The 20513-nt window shown below is 34.6% G+C and overlaps 1 protein-coding gene across 3 annotated transcripts in view; it reads right to left on the reverse strand.

Moving 5' to 3' along the window:
* The window catches only part of Nbeal1 (neurobeachin like 1), a 197697-nt gene that overhangs the window by 107215 nt on the left and 69969 nt on the right, over positions 1-20513 (reverse strand). For 2 of the 3 annotated variants that reach the window (XM_087205829.1, XM_087205828.1), the window contains exons 10-17: positions 19511-19597; positions 17280-17363; positions 15365-15463; positions 14473-15053; positions 13566-13698; positions 12865-12984; positions 4273-4576; positions 2129-2214 (exon numbers count right to left, since the gene is read on the reverse strand). In XM_087205829.1, the coding sequence (XP_087061955.1) occupies positions 2129-2214; positions 4273-4576; positions 12865-12984; positions 13566-13698; positions 14473-15053; positions 15365-15463; positions 17280-17363; positions 19511-19597 (1494 nt within the window). The remainder of the gene's footprint in view (positions 1-2128; positions 2215-4272; positions 4577-12864; positions 12985-13565; positions 13699-14472; positions 15054-15364; positions 15464-17279; positions 17364-19510; positions 19598-20513) is intronic. The other variant, XM_087205830.1, reaches the window with a different exon arrangement.

The raw sequence follows: 20513 nt of genomic DNA on the forward strand, positions 1-20513 counted from the left end.
CAGTAGGCCAGAGACTCACTACCCTGTACCAAGAGCTGCTGGCCAGGGATCAAAAAGTGAGGCAAGACGGCACAGAACTGCTCATACCACAGAGTGAAAACCAGGTGTGGCTGCACCACTGAGAACATTGAAGAGCTGTCTCCCAAGAAAGCACAGCATTATATTTGTTACCTAAAGTGACTGCAGCTGTCTAAACCATGTTACTTTAAGGATGAAATTACTATTCCTTATGACTGTCCACTATGTACTTTTGGTCTTCATTACCTTTTGAGATGACAGTTGCTTCCAATCTAGGAAGTACATAACTTTCTTTTTTCCCTGAAGTTTCACAAATCTCAAGGATTTAATCCCCAAGTCTATGTTTCCTATCAATGTCAATCATTTCACCTTCCTCTTTTCTTTGGTGAAAGTTCCAACACCATATCTGTAACTTTAGGCACTGTCTCTGTGCCTTTTCATGCAACACAACACGGGGCCAATGATGGACACAGCATTCTAAGAACAAAACAACTTGGTTTACACATATTTCTACTTCAGTTTCTAGTTTTTTTCCACTGCTTTCTTCAAGGACATCATCCAAATAGTGACCAGATCTTGTCCTATACTGTTAATGGAGGCAAAAGGCCCTAATATCTTACCAAGATGTTGTTTAAACATTTTTAACAAACACATTATTTTATTCCTTTCCACAACAAATCTCAACCTCAAAGCCTTGGGAGATTTTGGCGCAGCAGAGGGATACAGGAGTACTACAAGTAAACTTTTTCTTGAATGTGCAAAACTTTTAGGTTGAAGGGCACATGTACTTATGAGGACACCGTATGCCAACAATCAAGGCAGTCAGTCACACAATAAAAAGGACAAGATTTGTGGGCTGGGAATTTAGCTCAGTGGTACAGCACCTGTGTGGCAAGCACGAGGTCCTGAGTTTGATCCCCAGTACCAAAGAAAAATAGATAAAGTTTTGGACCGATTACCTTTTAAAACACTAAATATGCCTGCCGTGGTGGAGAATGCCTGTAATTCTACCACTCAAGAGACTGAGGCAGGAGAATCACAGTGAGTTCCAGGCCAGCTTAAACTACATAGTGAGACCCTGTCCCTCAAAAACAAAAGCTAAATATTTTGGGAATGTTTGAATACAGATTATATACTAAGCTATGGATAATTTTGTTAGGCAAATGATTATTAAGAATGTTTTTTTGTGTTTTGTTTTTGTTTTTCTTTGAGCATAGGCTGGCCTCCAACTCATGGCAATCCTCCTGTATCAGTCTCCTGAGTGCTGGGATTATAGGTGTGCACCATCCTGCCGGGCTCTAAAAATATTACAATCTTTCACAAATGACTTAAAATAAAGTCACCAAATATAGCAAAATGTTAACAAATTGTGAATTTAGTAAAGAGTGTACAGAATATTACTATTCCACTGGCTTCCTTCTAGACTTGAAATTTACCAAAATAAAAAATTTGAGGAAAATAAAATTGATAAGTACACTCAAAAGTAATAAATTGTGATTGTATACCAACTTGCTAAACTAGAAAAGTTGTTCAACTTTTAGCTTGCTAAACTAGAAAAGTTGTATAATGTCAATCAAAGCATTATCTGAGTCAATACAATATTAAATAAAATAAAGGCAAATGACATTGTTTACAACACTTCCCCTTTTCCTTTCTCCCAATTCTAATTTATCTTCTCTTTTTATTCAATTGCTGACTTCAATTACTTTCATTGGGTAGGTTCTAGAAGGCAAAATGGCTGACCATGGTAGGAATACAGGAACTTGATTTTTTTCTCCTTTAATATTTTTTTTCTTTTCTATATCACATTTAAAAACCAAACTGAAGTTTGAGTACAATTTTGTTTCATTCTCTCCTTCCAAAAAACTAGAACAGAAATTCAAAAGTTTCATTTGCTAAAGCTGATTCATTAGTACTAATTCCAACTACAACTATTCAGATTGATACTCTCAAAATGACACAATGATAATATTTAAACTTTAGTTGAGGTGGTACACCTTAATTTCTGATGCTCCTCCTCTCCTTTGGAAAATGACAAAAGTAATAAAAATAGAATTCTAGATCACAGCATAGTTATAATTAGATGGAAATTCCATGCATTTATTCTGACCTTTGCTGTGTAGTGAAGAAGGACTTTACCAGGCAGGTCGGTCATGTCAGACTCTTGACATTTCCAAGGGCTCAAACAATTTGGACCTGAAAATTATTTATACACAAATATACACATCATTGACTATATATACAGTCTCTTGGTTCTGTGTCATCAGAACAAATTTAAAATTAAATTGTTTCAAGCTACTCAAACAATACAGTTAAAACATACTAGCTAAAATGTGTTTTAGTTCTTACATTATCTCCAATTTACCCAAAACCTTAAAAAGTGAGGAATGGATTAACCTCCACTGCAGAAAGAAACTTTTATGTAGCATTAAAAAACTATTATCAAATACAACAAAGTCTATATTTTATTTAATGTAAATAAATTCAAATGAGTAATAATCAATTATGTGAGTATATATCACAGAAATGCAATAGCAGATAAAAAGAAAAAATATTGAGCTTTACTAAAAATCAAAAAAGTACAAGTCCAAACAATAATGGACGTGGTGACACTATTGACCGTCTCACTGAGGCTGTGATGATGTTGAGATACTTCTGTGTTATTGTTAGGGATTGAGAGTTGGTAGACTCCTGCTGGAAACTGATTATTTAACATTGTAATAAGAGCCATTAATACATTCATACATTTCAAATATTTTTCCTGGGAATTTATAATTAAATTCATCAAAATAAACACTAAGTATAAACAGTTCATTATATTTAACACTGAAGTTTATACTAATATTAAAAATAATAATCACTTGTGAAGACTGTATGACAATTGTTACTGTCTTTTTTTTTTCTGGTACCAGGGATTGAACTCCGGACCTTGCACTTGTGAGGCAGGTGGCGGCACCACTGAGCTAAATCCCCAGCCTTTGTATGACAATTCTTACTTGTAAAAATATAAGAAAATTGTTGGAACAAAATGCAAACTACACAGGTATGACTACACTAAATGACTTATTACTAATTTGAATTTATTTGGACATAGGTCACTTTCAAATATTTTGGTGAGCTTCTAATAAGATAAGGTTCTAATACAAACTTTGAACGTCTGTATAGTCAGTCCCATTCATCTCAAAACTCCCATGCAATCTAAAAGAGATATTTTGACCAAAAATAACCCACTCTATACTTAATATACAGTATACGATTTTTTTTTTTTTTTTTTTTTTTTTTAGTTTTTGAGATGAGGTCTTGCTATGTAGTTCAGGCTGGCTTTGAAATCACAGCTATCCTCCTGAGTGCTGGGATTATAGGCAAGCACCACCATACCAAGTAATGTACATGAGTCTTAAAGGCTTAACTTCTGAACATCCTATTAGAATATAACTTTCAAAGTAATTAGGGTACAGTAACATTTAATGTGTTTAAAATCATAGCCAAAATAAAAAGGCAAATCAAAAGTTTGCAATCTTATCCAACATCTAATTGTGCTACTTTCATGAATTCTTCAGGTAGAAAATTGTAAAAATGTTAAATTTTGGACCAAGACTCATGATTTTGGAATCAGTTATCTCATTTCTATGAAGACAGATTTTTATTTTGTTTCATCAGTTTATATGCCAAAAATACTAGCAGTGTTACAGGTCAAACTGTGTACCCCTAAAATTCATTATGTTAAAGCCATAAGGTACAGTGTGTCTTTAAGGAGGCCTTTAAGGAGATAAATAAAATTAAATGATATCATAAGGGTGGAGCCCTAATTTACTAGGGCCCCTTACAAGAAATGGAAGAGGTGACAGATGTTTCTGTGTCCATATGCACAGAGAAAACAAGTGAGAACACAGCAAGCAAGCAGCTACCTACAACCAGGAAAAGAAGTTTCACTAGAAAACAATCTTGATGGAATCCTGATCTTTTACTTCTAGTTTCCAAAACCGTGAGAAATAAATTTCTGCTGTTAAAGATACACAGTCTATAGAGTATGGTGTGATGGCAACTCTAGAATAATATGGGGAGTATAATGACTGAAATTTGAAGTATTTCCCAAAGGCTTGATTTACTTATGGCTACAAAAAACAAAACAAAAGTGTACATATGTGGTAATTTTTTTTTCTCCTTTAGCTTCAATTAAAACAAATACTCTTCAGAAAAAAAAGAACTCTAAATGTAATTGAAAAACATGGCTGATCATACATACATGCTTACCTGCTAAGTACAATACTTTCACCTGAGGCGGCTGCAGTGCTTCACAGAAGATAATAACAGACCCCAGCTGACCCTCCAGGGACGTGGGGCATCCCCACTCACTGTCTTGGGTTCCAGCTGATATCAATTTAGTAACTGATTTTGATTTTTCAATTGCTCCTCCCCAGGAGGCTGACAACAGAATCCCACCGAATGATGTCCGATGAGGGGTAATGGGAGAAGAGAAAGGTGGATCTGGGATTTGAGATGGTGGGGGAGTGGTGGTTCTCTGCCCAGCAGAAGCAATGCAACAGGAAGTGAAAGGCTAAAAAATAACAAATAAAAATTACAGTTTGACATATATTTAAAATTAAACAATAGGGAGCTGGGAATGTAGCTCAATGGTACAAAACTGGCCTAGCATGCAAATGATCCTTGGTTTAATCCCCAACAATGCTAAATAAATAAATAAGATTAAAAATTAAAAGAATGGAACAGTATAAAAAATTAAGCAAACAGTATTCTGTGTTCCCCAATTGCTACTGCGAGTTGAAATGTGGAAATAGGCACTAAAATCTGTCTTCACTGCAGGCAGCTGGATGGATGCTCTTTGAAGAGATAAACATGTCAATTTTAATAAATTTGTGGAAACTTAAAAAATTAAGCAAATAATGAAAATAAGGGTGGATGCAATTTTATTTTTATTCTCTATATATACGTGTCTGTTATTTTAATTTTTAAGTTAAACTTTATTTTCTTTATCCCATTTCCCCCTCAACCTCCCTCTCTTATGTACAAAAGCTTTGTTTCCATTTTTTCCTTTTATTTTCATTAGTTTTCAGTGTCCTTTCCTTTCTTCCTCCATCCTCCCTTGTTCCCTTTCACATTTGAACACTTTCTTCCCATGTACCAAAATCCATTACATGTATGTTATTTTTATGACTCACTTTATATCTGTGTAAATTTTCAATTTTATTTCTTATTTTTCAATCAGGGTCTTTTTTTTTCTCTGAATTCATGGGAATTTTCATGCCTCAGCTTCACAAGTGCTGTGATTACAGACATGTGCCAAAGGGCCTGGCTCAAATTTTGAATTTTTAAATGAGTGTATGTTCTAGGAAAATTTTAAACAAATTTATTCTCATCTAAAATAGAGGAAAACTATTTTTCATCTTAAAATTTATAAAGATTTACACATCAATGAAATGTTAATTAAGCCCAGCCAATAGTCATCAAGGAAAAGCAGTAAGAAACTACTACAATCCTAGGATTTGAAAAATAGTCATTCCATTCCATTACCTTCAGAAAAGACGTCAAACTTATTCCAAATATCTGTAAAAACCACCTCAGTAAAAAAATTCTTATTTAAAAAAAATCAATTTTTTAAAAAATAAAATTTTATTTTATCCCCTCCTCATTGTGGAAATCAGTATGGAAATACCTCAAAGAACTAAGACTGGAAGTCTCATTTGACCCAGCTAGTCCCCTGCTGGGTATCTTCCCTAAAGAATTAAAAGAATCATACCACAGTGATATATGTGCGCCCATGTTCACAGCAGCACAATTTGTAATAGCTAAAACTTGGAAGCAGCCCAATTGCCTATCAACTGGAAACTGGATAAAGAAAATGTGGGTTTTAAAAAATAAGCAGTACTACTCAGCCATAAAAAATGAGAAATTAGAGACATTTATAGATAAATGGATGCACATTGAGGGATACTCTTAAGTGAAATAAATAAGACACACATGTGTAAACACTAGTTTCTCTAGTGTGAGAAACTGAAAGTGTAAATAAGGACTAAAAGGTATAATAGATAATATGAAATAAGAAAAGGGGCAAAGGGGAAGTGGGAGGGGTAGGGGAAAGGAAAGAAGGGAATGGAATATAAGAAAATGAAAAAATGAAAACAAAGACTTTGTAAATAAGGAGGGATGGAGGGGTTGAAGGGAGGGCAGGGGAAGGGAGAAAAAATAAGAACCAAGATTTATGTAAAGGTGCAAATTTCCAATGATGAATGTCATTATATTGCATACCTAAAATGTACCAATAAAATTAAAACAAATTTTATCCCATGCTTCCTCAAGCCCTCTCCTCTCTATGTATAAAAGCTGTTTCCATTTTTTCCTTCTATTTTCATTTTCTTGTCCCTTCCTTCCTTTCACCCTCCCTCCCCCCTTGTTTTTCTTCCCATTTGAACTTTTCCACTTTCCAAAATCTATTATACATTTTAGTCCTAATTTCCACTTTGTTTCTCATATCAAAGAAACAATGCAGTATTGAAACATGTGTCCGACTTATTTCACGTAAGTTTGATCTCAAGCTCCATCCATTTAGCTGTTTGAAACTCATCCATCTTTATGGCAGAGTAGTACTCCACGGTGAAACCTTATCTTTATCCACTTGTCAGTTGATGGCATTTGGGCTATTTCCAAGATGTAGCTATTACAAACTGTGCTGCTATAAAGATGTGTGTGCATATATTACTGTGGTATGATCCTTCTAATTCTTTCAGTAAGATACCAAGAAGAAACAGCTGGGTCAAATGGAACCTCTAGTGTTAGTTTTTTGAGAAATTTCCAGATTTCAATAGTGATTGCACCAGTCTACGCTCCCACCAATGGTGCAGAAGCGTATCTTTTTCCCTTTTTCCCACAGCCCTGCCAGGATTTGCTATCAGTTGATTTCTTGATAGCAGTCACTCTTTCTGGAGTGAGATGGAAGCTCAGCATTGTTTTAATTTGCATCTCTTGAATAACCAGCGATGTTGAACAGTTTTTCATATATTTATTTACTGTTTGTAATTCATCTAAGAAGTATCTTCATTTCAGATGCCCATTTTTGGATTGGGTCTTTACATTTTGAAGATCTGATTTTTTTGAGTTTCTTGTATTTTCTAGTCCTCTGATGAATAGCTGGTAAAAATTTTTTCCCACACTGTGGGTTGTCTCTTCGTTGTGGCAGTTTCTCTTACTGTGCAAAAGCTAATAAGATGAGGTCCCAGTTGTTGATTCTTTGTAGTATTTCCCACGTGGTCTGGGTTTTGTTCATGAAGTCTTTGTGTGCTCCTATGTCCTCAAACATTCTACCTATTCTGTCTTCCAGTATATTTACTGTTTTGGTTTTAAACTTAGATCTTTGATCTATTTTGATTTTAGGTTAGTGAATGGTGAAAGATATGGGTCTAGTATCAATCTTCAGCATGTAGAAAGCCAGTGTTTCCAGCACCATTTATTAATGAGGCTATCTTTCTTCCAATGAAGGTGTTTGGCTCCTCTGTCAAAGATAAGGTGGCTGAGTATGTCTGGAGTTATTTCTGCATCTTCTAGTCTGTTGCATTGATCCTCAGGTCTGTTCTTTTGCCAGAACCATGCTGTTTTTATCACAGAAGCTTTGTAGTATAATTTAAAGTGATACCACCTGCCTTGCCTTTGTTGCCCAGAATTGCCTTTACTATCCTAGATCTTTTCTGGTTCCAAATGAATTTTAGAATTTTTTTTTGTGCCAGGGATCAAACTCAGGACCTTGCACTTGTGAGGCAGGTGCCTGCACCACTGAGGTAAATCCCCAGTCCTAGAATTGTTTTTTCTAATTCTGTGAGATAGGCCACTGGAATTTTTATTGGGACTGCATTCAATCTGTGTAACAATTTTGGAACTATGTCCATTTTCACTACATTTGTTCTTCCTATCCAAGAACAAAGGATATCTTTCCATTTTCTGGTATCCTCTTCAATCTCCTTTCTTAAGAGTACTGTAGTTTTCAATGCAGAGATCTTTTACTTCCTTCATTAGACTGCTTCCTAGGTATTTCATTTTTTTGGATGCTACTGTGAAAGGGATTGTTTCTCTAATTTCTCTCTCCATGAGTTTGTAATTCTTCAGGAAGGATATTGTTTTTTGAGTGTTGACTTTGTATCCAGCTGCACCACTGAATTTGGTTATTAAATCTGGCAGTCTTTTGGTGGAGTTTTGCACTCTGCCAGGAAGGCACAGCACCACTGAGCTAAATCTACAGCCTTTTGGGGTCTTCTATGTAGAGTATCATGTCACTCGCAAATAAGGAGAATTTAACTTCTTCCTTTCCTATCCTTATCCCTTTCATTTCTCGTCTAATTGCTCTGGGAAGTGTTTCCAGAACTATACTGAACAAGAGTGGTGACAGTGGACTTGTCTTGTTCCTGATTTTAGAGTGAAGGCTTTCAGGTTTTGTCCATTTAGTATGATGTTGCCTGTTTGTCACATACGGCTTTTATCAGACTGAGATAAAGACCATCTATACCAATTTTCTGTAGGGTTTTTTTGTCATGAATGGGTGTTGTCAAACATTTTCTCTTCATCTATTGAAAGGATCATATAGTTTTTGTCCTTGGCTCTGTTAATATAGTGCATTTATAGATTTGCAAATGTTGAACCATTCCTGCATCAGTGGGATGAATCCAACTTGATCATGGTGTATAACCTTCTTGATAATTTGTTACATTGTTTGCCTGTATCTTATTGAGAATTTTTGCATCTATGTTCATTAGGGAGATAGGCCTTGTAATTCTTTTTGGTTGGATCCTTCTCTGGTTTTGGAATCAGGATGTTTGCTTCCAGGAATGAATTTGGGAGTATTGCTTCCCTTTCAATTTCATTCAAGAGTTTGAGGAGTAGTGTTATATCTTCACTAAATTTCTTGTAGAATTCCACAGTGAATCCATCAGGACTAGGGCTTTGTTGGTAGGTTTTTAATTACATTTCAATTTCACTGACTATTTATTTAAAATTTCTATATCTTCTTGACTCTGTTTTGGTAATCTGTCCATTTCTTTTGTATTTTCCATCTTATTAGAATTCAGGTTCTCAATGTAGGTATTGATGATCTGGATTTCTGCAGGGTCTGTTGTGATTTCACCCTTTTCATTTCTAATTGTATAGATTTAATTCTTTTCTTTCCTTTTTTTGATAAGGTTGGCTAAAGATTTGACAATTTTAATCTTTCAAAGAACCAACTCGATTCATTCTTTGTATTTTTAGTCTCTATTTTATTAATTTCTGCTCTGATTTTTATAATTTCCTCCCTCGTATGAACATTGGGCTTCATTTGCTCCTTTTTTTAGAAGCTTGAGGTTCAGCATTAGGTTATTTGAGTCCACTTTGTTTTCCTGATATGGGAATTCACCATCATAAATTTACCTCTTAGGACTGCTTTCACTGAGTCCCATAAGTTATGTTGTACTGTCACTAACATTTAATTGCAGAAACTCTCTGATTTCTTAATTTCATCTGTGACCATTGGTTGTTCAAGAGGGTGTTACTTAATTTCCATGTGGTTATGAAGTTCTTTTGGTTTCTTTTGCTGTTGATTTACAATTTTATTGTACTATGGTCTGATAATATGCATGGGATTTCAATTCCTTTGTATTTACTTAAGCATGTTGTATGAGCTAGTATGGTCTATTTTGGAGAACATTCCACGTGCAGCTGAGAAGAATGTGTATTGTGACTTGCGGGTGGTGGTGGGACACTCTGTAGACATTCACTACGTCCATTTGTTCAAAAGTTTGGTTGAATTCTAATATTTCATTGATTTTTGTCTAGTTGATCTATGTATTTGTGACAGAGAGGTACTGAGGTCCCCCATTACAACTGTATTAGTGCTTATATGCTTTTTATTCATTAAGTTTATTGGTACATTTTAGGTATACAGTATGACATTCGTCATTGGGAATTTGTATCTGTACATGATATATCTTGGTTATTTTTTCCCCATTCCCCTGTCCTCCCTTCAAGCCCTTCACCCTTCCCTATTTACAAAGACTTTGTTTCTGTGTTTTTCCTGACATATTTTTCATGTCCATTAGTATTTGTTTTATATAGTTGGGTGCACTGCTATTTGGTGCATATATATTTATGACTGTTATCTCTTCCTCTTGAATTGTTCACTTTACCAGGAATTAGTGACCTCCTTGGTCTCTCTTAATCAGTATTGGCTTGAAATCCACTTTGTCTCCAAATAGAATAGCTACGTCTGCTTTTTTCCAGGTTCCTGTAGCATGGAATACTATTTTCTACCCCTTGAATTTCAGTCTATGAATTTTTAAGTTAAATGTGTTTCTTGTATGCAGCATATTATTGGATCTTGCTTCCTGATCCATTCTGCCAGTTTCTTCTGATTAGTAAATTGACACCATTAACAATGATGGTCATAACTGATATGTATTGTCTTATCTCTGTCATGTATTGTTGGGTTCCTTCTTTCCCTAATTTCTTGCCTTGCCTGGTGGATTCATTCTGTTGGGATTCATGGAGTTGTAATCCTTGTTGTATCTTTCTAGAATATCCTTTAGAATACTTTGGAGTGCTGGTTTGATGGTCATCAATTTCTTCAGGTGTTCTTTGTCTTGGAAGTATCTTATTTCTCCATTAAATCCAAAGGACAGTTTTGAAGGGTACGTCAATCTGGATTGGAGGTTGTTTTCCTTCAGGGCTTGAAATATTTCATCCAAGCTCTCCTTGAGTTTGTATTAAGAATTCTGCTGTGATTGTGATGGGCTTTCCTTTATAGATGATTTGTTTCTTTTCTCCAACAGCTTTTAATATTTTGTCATGTTGAGTTTCTGGAATCGACTATTATATGCCTTGGAGAAGATTTTTTTTTTGATCATGGGTAATTGGAGTTCTATATGCCGCACTTATCTGTATATCAAATTCTCTTTCCCTTTTTGGGAAGTTTTCTGCCATTACATCTGAGAACAGGTTTTTTATGTGCTATCTCCTGCTTTTTCACTAACTCTAATCAATCTTAAGTTATTCTTTGCATCATTTAGTATCTACTGGATTGATTTCTCATGATCCCCTGCTATTTTTAAGAAATCTCTTTTTTTTGGTACTGGAGATCGAACTCAGGACCTTGCACTTACGAGGCAGGCACAGTGGCACTGAGCTAAATCCCCAGCAAGAAATCTTTTTCATGATTATTAACTGCAATCCTGTGTTCTGCATCTGATATTGTGCCCTTACATTTGCTCATTCTGCTGTGTATAATTTCAATGGAGTTTTTAATCTCTTAGATAACTCTCTGAATCTGTTTCATGTACTCCATTTCTTTCCTATTCTGGGCATTCATGGTTTCCATCATGTTCCTGATCTCTATTTTTTTTTTAATCTCTATCTTTCATTCTGGTCACCATCTCTGTAGTTATCTGGGAAATCATTTTTGCTTTTTTTTTTGTACCAAGGATCGAACTCGGGGCCTTGCGCTTGCGAGGCAGGCAACGGAACCAGAGCTAAATCCCCGGCAATTTTTGCTTTTAACTTTTTCTGGAGCCTTGTCTATTTGCTTTGTTACTTCTGCTGTTACTTCAGAGAGTCCAAGTGGGTGACTTTCGGATTGTTACACCTCAACACCCCTGGGGGGTTTGCATTTGGTGAGCTGAAAGTCTAGGGCGAGGTGGGGGGGGGTGTGCATCTTAAGTGTCATTTCATTTTCTTTTAAAGTTTGATGCTTCTAAATTGCTCATGCCAAGTAGCTTTACTGCCAGTATTCAGAACCCTTAGGAAATGGCTACTTCTCACAAGTGTCTTCCAGGTGTAGCCGGCTTTTGTGTTGAGCCTGTTGAAAGATCCTACCTCTTCAATTTATTGGGGATGAGAAGTTTCTGCCTACTTGGTCCAGCTGCCAGTTCTTTTCTTTTTCTTTTTCTTAAAGACTCAGGGGAATCTCAATCTTGGTATACCAGGGGGAACAACTGAAAAAAATGAATGTTTTAATAACTTAATTTTTACTAGTATATGTCTGCAGTACATATTGATTATGTTCTCACTGTGGTTTTTTTTTTTTCCACTACTGGAGATTGAAGTCAAGGCCTTTACATGCAGCTACAGCCCCAGCCCTTTGTTTTTTGGTACAGGGGATTGAACTCAGGTTCTTGCGATCGTTGAGGCAGGCGTGGTGTCACTGAGCTAAATCCCCGGCCCAGCCATTTGCATTTTGAGACAGAGATTTGGAAAGCTGGTAAATTTCAATCACTGGGCTTTAACTTGTGATCCTCCTACCTCATCCTCTTACAGTGCTGATATTACAGGTATGCATTATCACACCTGGCTTCAGTAAATAAATTCTATATTACAGCTAGCTACACTGTGAAACTGAAAATTTCATTTTGTTTCAAATTTCATTAAAATGGAAGAGTCCACCATAATATCCTGTGAATATCTCATGCACTTGGAGAGCTTTATTAAATGGTACTTTTCTTTGGCTTTCCTGTTGTAAGTCTTTTTTTTCTAAGACTTCACATTTTTTTCTTCTTTGAATTGTTTATTTAAAAACACTGTCCAATATCATCTAACAATAGATAGAAATAAATATTAATTTACTGCATCTTAATATGTAACACCACAAAAACAATTAAAATTTAGGAGTACATGTTTAAAATTTTTTAAAAAAACTTTCTACATTAACTGAAAATTTTCAAGAAATCCCAATCAATTGAACCTTAAAGAATAAATTACAGGAGGGCCAGGGAATTAGCTCAGTGGTTCCACCGCCTGCCTCACAAGCGCAAGGACCTGAGTTTGATCCCCAGTACCAAAAGAAAAAAAAAAAAAAAAGAATAAATTAGATACACTTACTTCATTCATGGCAGGAAATCGGAGCGGGGCAGAGACCTTTGGTTGTCCATTGTCATAGATATAGACAAGACTCTGACCAAAGGGCCTTTTTCCAGGCATGTGAACAATGGTTATGTTATGCTGGTGAAGTAAAACATAAGTCACGTTATGTTTTTGGAATGATAAATTTTTACAGAGTATTATTCTATAACCTGTTTGTATGAACAGAGATTAACCATAGTTGAATGCTGATAATGTGAACAATTTTTTCTGTATTACCATAAAAACCTTTTCTGGAAAATTCAGACAAATTATGACATAGCACATTTTCTGCATTTTCCAAGACTGTGAATATTTCTTAGAATCAATTTTTCTAGTTAGAATCATTTTATATTTTAAGAAAAGCAATGAAAAGGCAATGTTTTTAATAACCTCTTATTTTGCACTGAAATTAAAAATCAAATCTGTTTCTTGAAAAGTCTTAAAGAAATCATAATATTTTATTTTAATTTTTAGCAGAAAAATTATTAGTGAATTTATGATGGCAAAGAGTATTAACTTTTTTTTAAAACTGGTATTAACTTCCTTACAAGCCAATTTGAATAGAATTTGAGTAAATATTAATTATCAAAAAGCAAATAAAAACTTATGAACATGCATCAAATTGTGTTTGTTTTAAAGAAAAGAAGCAAGAGGTTAAATATGATGCCCTAAAGCCTTACCCAGAGGGAATCGCAAAAACTGTGGTCAGGAAGCGTAACTGTTGCATATTCTCTTTTTGTGCACACTGCCACAACCAACATACCTGAATGGGTAATAAAAGCTTCAAAACCCATGCCACTTCCTGTAAAAAAGCTAACAGAAATAAATATTATCAGAACTTCTGAAGTTAGCTGATTAGTTTCATCATCACTAAAGCACAAAAAACCACAAATATCTTGATTAATAATTCTGTAGTTTAAATGTTACTGCCATACATTAATCCAGCCATGTTTCAAACAGTTTTAAAATTCTCTTTGGGTGTAAGAGTTAACAAGATTATAAGTGGAATTCCATTAGCAAACTATAAAAAAACTATAAAGTTTCAAATCTTCAAAATTCTTCCAGAAAAGATTCAGAAAGCACACATAAAGGTATTAAAAATTACTAGGCATAATAAAAATTATTATCTACTGAAGTTTGGATGCACATATACATTAAGTTTTCTGGTCATTCATAAGCATCAGAAGAGATATCATTGAAGTTTATGACCTTTTCTAACTATACTATACTTTTCTTTTTAATATACTTTTGCTAAATTTTAGTTTATTAATAAATGGGTGTAGTACATAATGTTTACATTCCTTCAGGGAAGTTGGCACATGTACATAACACATTACTTTTCATTACTTTTAAGAAAAATCCACTGTTTCCAAAGTAGCCTAAGAACACAATCAGCAAAATGTATAAGACATATAATTATTATGAAAGCAATAAAATACTTATAATTAAATTGTGTGCAGCCAAATGAAGAGCCTTCAGAAAAACTGTTCTTCATTTAAAAAGCCATATGCTCAGACTTTTCCTGTTTAAGAATCATAGCACATATTAAGATAATAATCATACATATTTCAAAATATGTACCATTACCTGTACAATTGTTTTCTTTTTCCTCCATTGCTAGAAATGCCAACAGTCAACTGACCCTGATCTAAGCAAAACCAAGCACTGAAAGAAAAAGCAGACCCTGGCCATTTCTGTATAGAAGGCACAGAAATTCCTGCCATACTATGTGATAAATTAAAATACTGCAGCGCACTCTCAAGACATAGTTTTCGGGCCATTGTCAGGATTGCTCGTGTCACAGGAGGAGTATAAGGGTGAATAACCTTACATTCATCTACTCTTAGCAACCTTAGTAGTCGACGGACTTCTTCTGAGCTCACTGACTGACTCCCCAAGGAACCATGAATTGCAATCAAATTTTCAGCACAAGTTCGATGGAGGGAAGAATGGGAATCAAGGGTTTCAATGATTTTCATTCCCATGTTTGCATTGACACAAGTAGTTCGACTCTGTCTATTAATACAACAAATTCTTTTTAGCCAATCAGATATGAAGATTTGCAGGTCATGGGATTCTAGCTCTGGAAGCCACTGGATAAGAAGCAAAAGAGGCTGGACATTACTAATGCCCAAAATCCCAACTGAAGTGTGGTCACCCTCTACAGCCTAAAAACAAAACATAAAAGAAAAAAGATTAGTTACCATATTTGAAGTGGAGGTACAGTAATGGAACTTCTATAATTTTTAAAAATTTTTAATTCTTTTTAAATTTTGGGAGGAACTTCTTTTATTTTTTTTTGGTGCATATGTATTTATTTATTATTTATTTTTGATTAAGTTTATTGGTACATTTTAGGTATACAACACAGTTACATTCATCATTGGGATCTTGTACCTTTACATGATGCATCTTGGTTCTTATTTTTTACCCATTCCGGTGCAGGTGGAACTCCTTTTTAAAAAGGTTAAAAACTCACCATATTCATGAGTTCTTTCAGTAGTTCCAGGGGCGGCTGACCTAGAGACTTTAATACTTCAAACATATGTGTGTAACCAATTCTTTCTTTAAATACTTCCTAGAGGGGAAAATAATACATCAAAGCATATTTTAAATGACTAAATTTATTGTAATAATAAAATACTGAATATCCATTTAAACTAACTTAATATTAAATAAGATTATGAATTCAATATTCTCTTAAATCACATATTCATCTTAAAATGGGTCTCAAGTACCTTCTGGAATATTGAAATTATAATCATCTACCCAACAGTAAAATAAATGAAATGAGCAGTAACTGTTAAGAGAATTTTTTATAGATTACAGCATTTGACACTTCCTTCACTTTCTTAATTTGACTTGCAATCAATAAAGTATTAGGTGAAGCTAAACAAAAACAGAGAAAAAATGAGACTTCGTGGATAAGAAGAATGAGGCAATAGCCTCAAAAAACTAGACTGAAGAGTTAGGAATTTTAAGTAGTGGTAGAAAAAAAACAAGTACAAAGCATTTTCTCTTTGTTCCTTTGTATATAAATTATCTGCAGCATTAAGTTCATTTTAGGAAGCTCTAAGACATATATTTTTCTAAGCCAGTATGCACTCAAAGCAATAAATTATAAAAACAACCAAGAAGTCTACAACATATTAAACTAGTTTATTAAATTAGGGCAGACATGGGCCAGGGATTTAGCTCAGTGGTTTCGCCGCCTGCTGCGCAAGCGCAAGGACCCAAATTCAATCCCTGGTACCCCCCCCAAAAAAAGAACAGAAATTTTTGCACTCATTATAAAATCAAAAGATTTAAGTAAAACCAGTAAGATGGTTATCTCTAAGAAGGGGAACTAGTTGCTCTTGGGTTAAGGACTGGAAGGAAATGTTTTATTCAAAAGTGTTTTTTTGTTAATATAACTTTGAAACTTTAAACCATGCAAGGTAGTATACAGTCAACAAGAAACTGTCTTTAAAAAGACTTGCCTTAGTTTTGAATTTCAGAATACAGTATAAGCAATCTGTTATAAACCATTACTTAGACCTTATAATGATTTCTTCCTTATAGAAGCTATTGCTAACTGGAGATTAAAGTCACAAGTGAAAGTTTAGAAAGCTTATTCAACAGGAACCTAACCATTAATAGTAACATTTCTACAGCAAAAGTTAAGAGTCTCAAAAACAAACCCATGGAGGGCCAGAGATTTAGCTTAGTGGTTTCACCGCCTGCTGCACAAGCGCAAGGACCCAAGTTTGATCCCCAGTACCAAAAAAATCCAAGGAAACTAAAGAATACAAAGGATTGCATTGTTCAGGGATGAGGAAATAACAGCTTCATTTCTAGTACAATAAAAGTGAAGCATGAAGTATATTAGAGGGGAAAAATGAGAAGGAACTCAATAACCATATAAAATGATCACTTGAACACCAGTGCTATCTTCCCATTATTTTCTTGTGTGTATGTGTGTGTTTTGGGATTCAACTCAGGGATGCGCATATGCTAGGCAAGCCCTATGTCTCTTTCTTTCTTTCAAATTTTGAGACAGGGTCTAAGTTGCCGAGGGTGACCTTGACCTTGCAATCTGTCTGACTACCCTCCTGAATAGCTGGGATTACAGGTGTGCACCACCACACCTGGCTATCTTTCCTTTTCTTTGATCAACACTGAAAATCTCTCTGACTTTCCAGCTTAGGCATCAATTCTTTTAAGATCCTTCAGTGGCTAAATGCGCTGTCTTTAAAATTATCAGCAAAATGTTGTTCTACTAAGATGAACTATTTTGTGAACACTTTAATTTCAGATATTATTAAGCCATATGTATTACATACTTTCACATAACACTTTGGGATTTGTACTGTGAAAATTGGTGACATTTTAAAGCTTAGGGATATATGTTTCACCTTAGCAGCTGGAGATTTGTTCATTACTGCCGTCAAAGCTTGAATAGTTGATACAGCCAAACAATCCAACTGTCCCTGAAACACCTACGAAAGGGGGGAAAAAGTTAACAAATCAAGATTTTTATTCAGTTGGGAAATCTTTGTTCTGAAAACCTAACATGCATTCCATTCCTCTTCCCAATCCAATGGATTTCTGAAATGCTGTAACCTGGAAGAGAAGTTATCTACTTAACAGAAGATAAACCACAGGTCATAAAGGGTAAGGCAACATTCACTCATAATGTTAAACATTTTGAGGGAAAAAAACCAAAACAAAACACCAAGCTTATCACATGCTTTTCAAAAATAATGGGCAATCTCAAGAGGAAGGGAGGGAGGTCTAAAATTAATCTTTAATTGTTTTAATTTTCCTTCAAAATATACCTGAACTGTTTAGCCTTAAATTCCACTAGCATATACAGTAAGATAGCTAAAATAATCTTGTTTAGTTTCCAAACACTACCAAAACTGAAATGGTATGCACATACACCAATTGATCATTATCTTTATAATGTCAAAATGGTCTCTAATAATTTAAAATACATGAAATGCTTATAAATATACACTGAATTTTTAAATGAAATGCAAATTTTCAGGCAGATACAGAAAGTTAAATATGTATCTGAAACATTGTTCATGTGTTTGAAAAGGCAACCTTCAACAGCAAAGGCTTCAAGAAAATTAAAAAGTAGCTCCAGTTTTGTGTAAAACTGTGCAAGCTTCACTTACACAACAGATGTATTAAATTTCAAGGCAGTGCACTTACAGAAAAACCCCAAAACTAACATCAACAATGTTAAAAAACTGAACATGACTGTTAAATCAGGCTTAGTCAATCATCAGAGCACAGAATGAGGACTAGAAAGCTTAAAAACAAACAGTCCTGAAAATCGGCTTTCAGGAATATATAATTACAATTTGAAGCTTGTCATTTCACAAATAGGGTTATTTATTCTTCCTAACAAAACAGATTTTGAGTACAAAGGAAACTGTTTAGATATTTGTAATCTAAGTTCTATCATTGTTAGGCAGATTACTTAATCTAGAATCTTGATTTTTGTTGTGTGTTATATATTGTGTACAAAAATATTACATATATTAAACATATTACAATATATATTAAACATTCTGCATGCAGAATTTCATACAAATAGGATCTGTGCTACATTTTGTCCAAGACAAGAAACCCAAAGAGACCTCATTACATCTACCATTTGGAATTGTAACAAAAATCTCTATTACATTATTATAATTGTTTTATTAATTAATATAAATAGGCCCTAACAGAGACTAAACATTCAGAGAAATCTAAAACAGTATAGCACTCTGAACTGGCATTTCACCTCCAGAATAGGAAAGGATAGCACACAACAGACTCTTTTTATACCACAACTCTGTGAACCTAAACATTAAGATAACGCTAATAAAAGTAAATTCCCTCACAACATGTTAGGCAAGAAAAATTGTTTTTTTGTTTTTTTTAAGACAGGATCTTTCTATGTAGCTCAGGCTAGTCTTGGACTCACGATCCTCCTCCCTCAGCCTCTTGAAATCTGGCATTATAGATGTACACCACCACACCCAACTACACAGTAGTTTTTAAGAACTAATTTAATGTATAATGAGAAGCAATATAAACTACACGTTTTTCATTTATTACACCTATGTACAATTGAATTTTTAGAATACAAAAGTAAATTTTATACTAAATTAAAACTCATAAAGTTCAGTGTCTTCTTCCCTTCCTCCAAGATTTGGGTTGTCCATTAAATTATAATCATTATTTGTCAATAAGAAGCAAAGAATCAAGATATTAAAAATAAATAATACATATTCACAAACAAAAAGCCCTGAGGTCCCAATAACCCATAGTGCTTAGAAAAGGAAGCCCCAAAATATGAAGTCACCACCACGTGAACAGCACTGATACTGGAATCCCATTCCTGTACTTTGTATCTCCTTAAACTGAATGGAACACATACAAATGGAATGGTATCGATTTTATCAAGCACTAAGATTTCATCCTTTAGATGGAAGCAAATTTTAATTTTAATTTTAAATGACTTTCAAAAATAATTAGTGAGTATTATAATTAGACATTTACATATATTAAGAAGAAAAGTACAGGAACAGTTATTCCCACTGACTGATTTTGGACTTCGGCTGAAACAAGATGCAGGCTTTGTAGATACCTGGTCCTCATTCATTTCTGTCAGTAATTTGTTGGCAAGGTCTTTCTTGCTCTTGTCTGCCACTTTATTGTTAGCATTTAAATATAGCTGTTCAAAACAGAGACAAGAATAATGGAGAAAGAACATTAAATTGTCACAGGGTATATAAGCAGCAGGTGGCCTAAATGAATTTCCATGTCTCTTGAAACAAACTCAATAATCCATTTGTGAAGGATACCCCTTCTGAAAACTGAAGATTATTTGCTTTTTGGAGTACCAACTAATATTAACTTATATACTATACAGTTGTTACAGATATATTTTTCCCTTAGTACTCTCAGTTACTAAGATAAGAAAAACGAGCAATAGTTAGAATTAGTTACTATTCCTAAATTCTTTTTGGGGGGCACTGGGGATTGAACTCAGGATCTTGTGCGCCAGGCGGTGGCACCACTGAGCTAAATCCCTGGCCCACTATTCCTAAATTCTTAAAAAATCGGCAGAGAATGTCTCATAGAAAACAAGGAAAGTTGCCACTGAGATAGACTAAAGAGACTGTAATAAATAACGCACTTAATCAAGTTTGTGAAATGATATTAAGCTGACTCTTCAAAAGGTTCTTTCTGGAAACAGTTCTCAGAGTTTTATAGGCTAACATGTGCTCTGACAAGGGATGTGAGTGTACAGCATTTCCCAAATTTATCTGCCTGCACATTTTGTTAAATTACTGTTTAAAGGTATTATCCAAAGTCAACAAGAGTTGAACTTAATTTATATTAGTTTGTATTCTGGAAAAGGAGACTGGGATTATCTCTGACACACATGGGGAATATCTTCATCAAGTATTTTAGTTTCAGTATACAAAATTTAGCATCCCAAAAGGCCTTGGCTTCTGTCATAGTTTGGATAAAGAGAAAGCTAATTGATTTTGGGGGATCAGAGATGGTAGTCAGAACCTTGCACTTGCGAGGCAGGAGCGGTGCGACTGAGCTAAATCCCCAGCCCTAAGAGAAAACTAATTGAA

This window comes from Heterocephalus glaber, unplaced genomic scaffold (assembly GCF_053883595.1).
Source record: "Heterocephalus glaber isolate CG9 unplaced genomic scaffold, H.glaber_assembly_v1.0 deba00000621, whole genome shotgun sequence".
Classification (NCBI taxonomy): Eukaryota; Metazoa; Chordata; class Mammalia; order Rodentia; family Bathyergidae; genus Heterocephalus; species Heterocephalus glaber.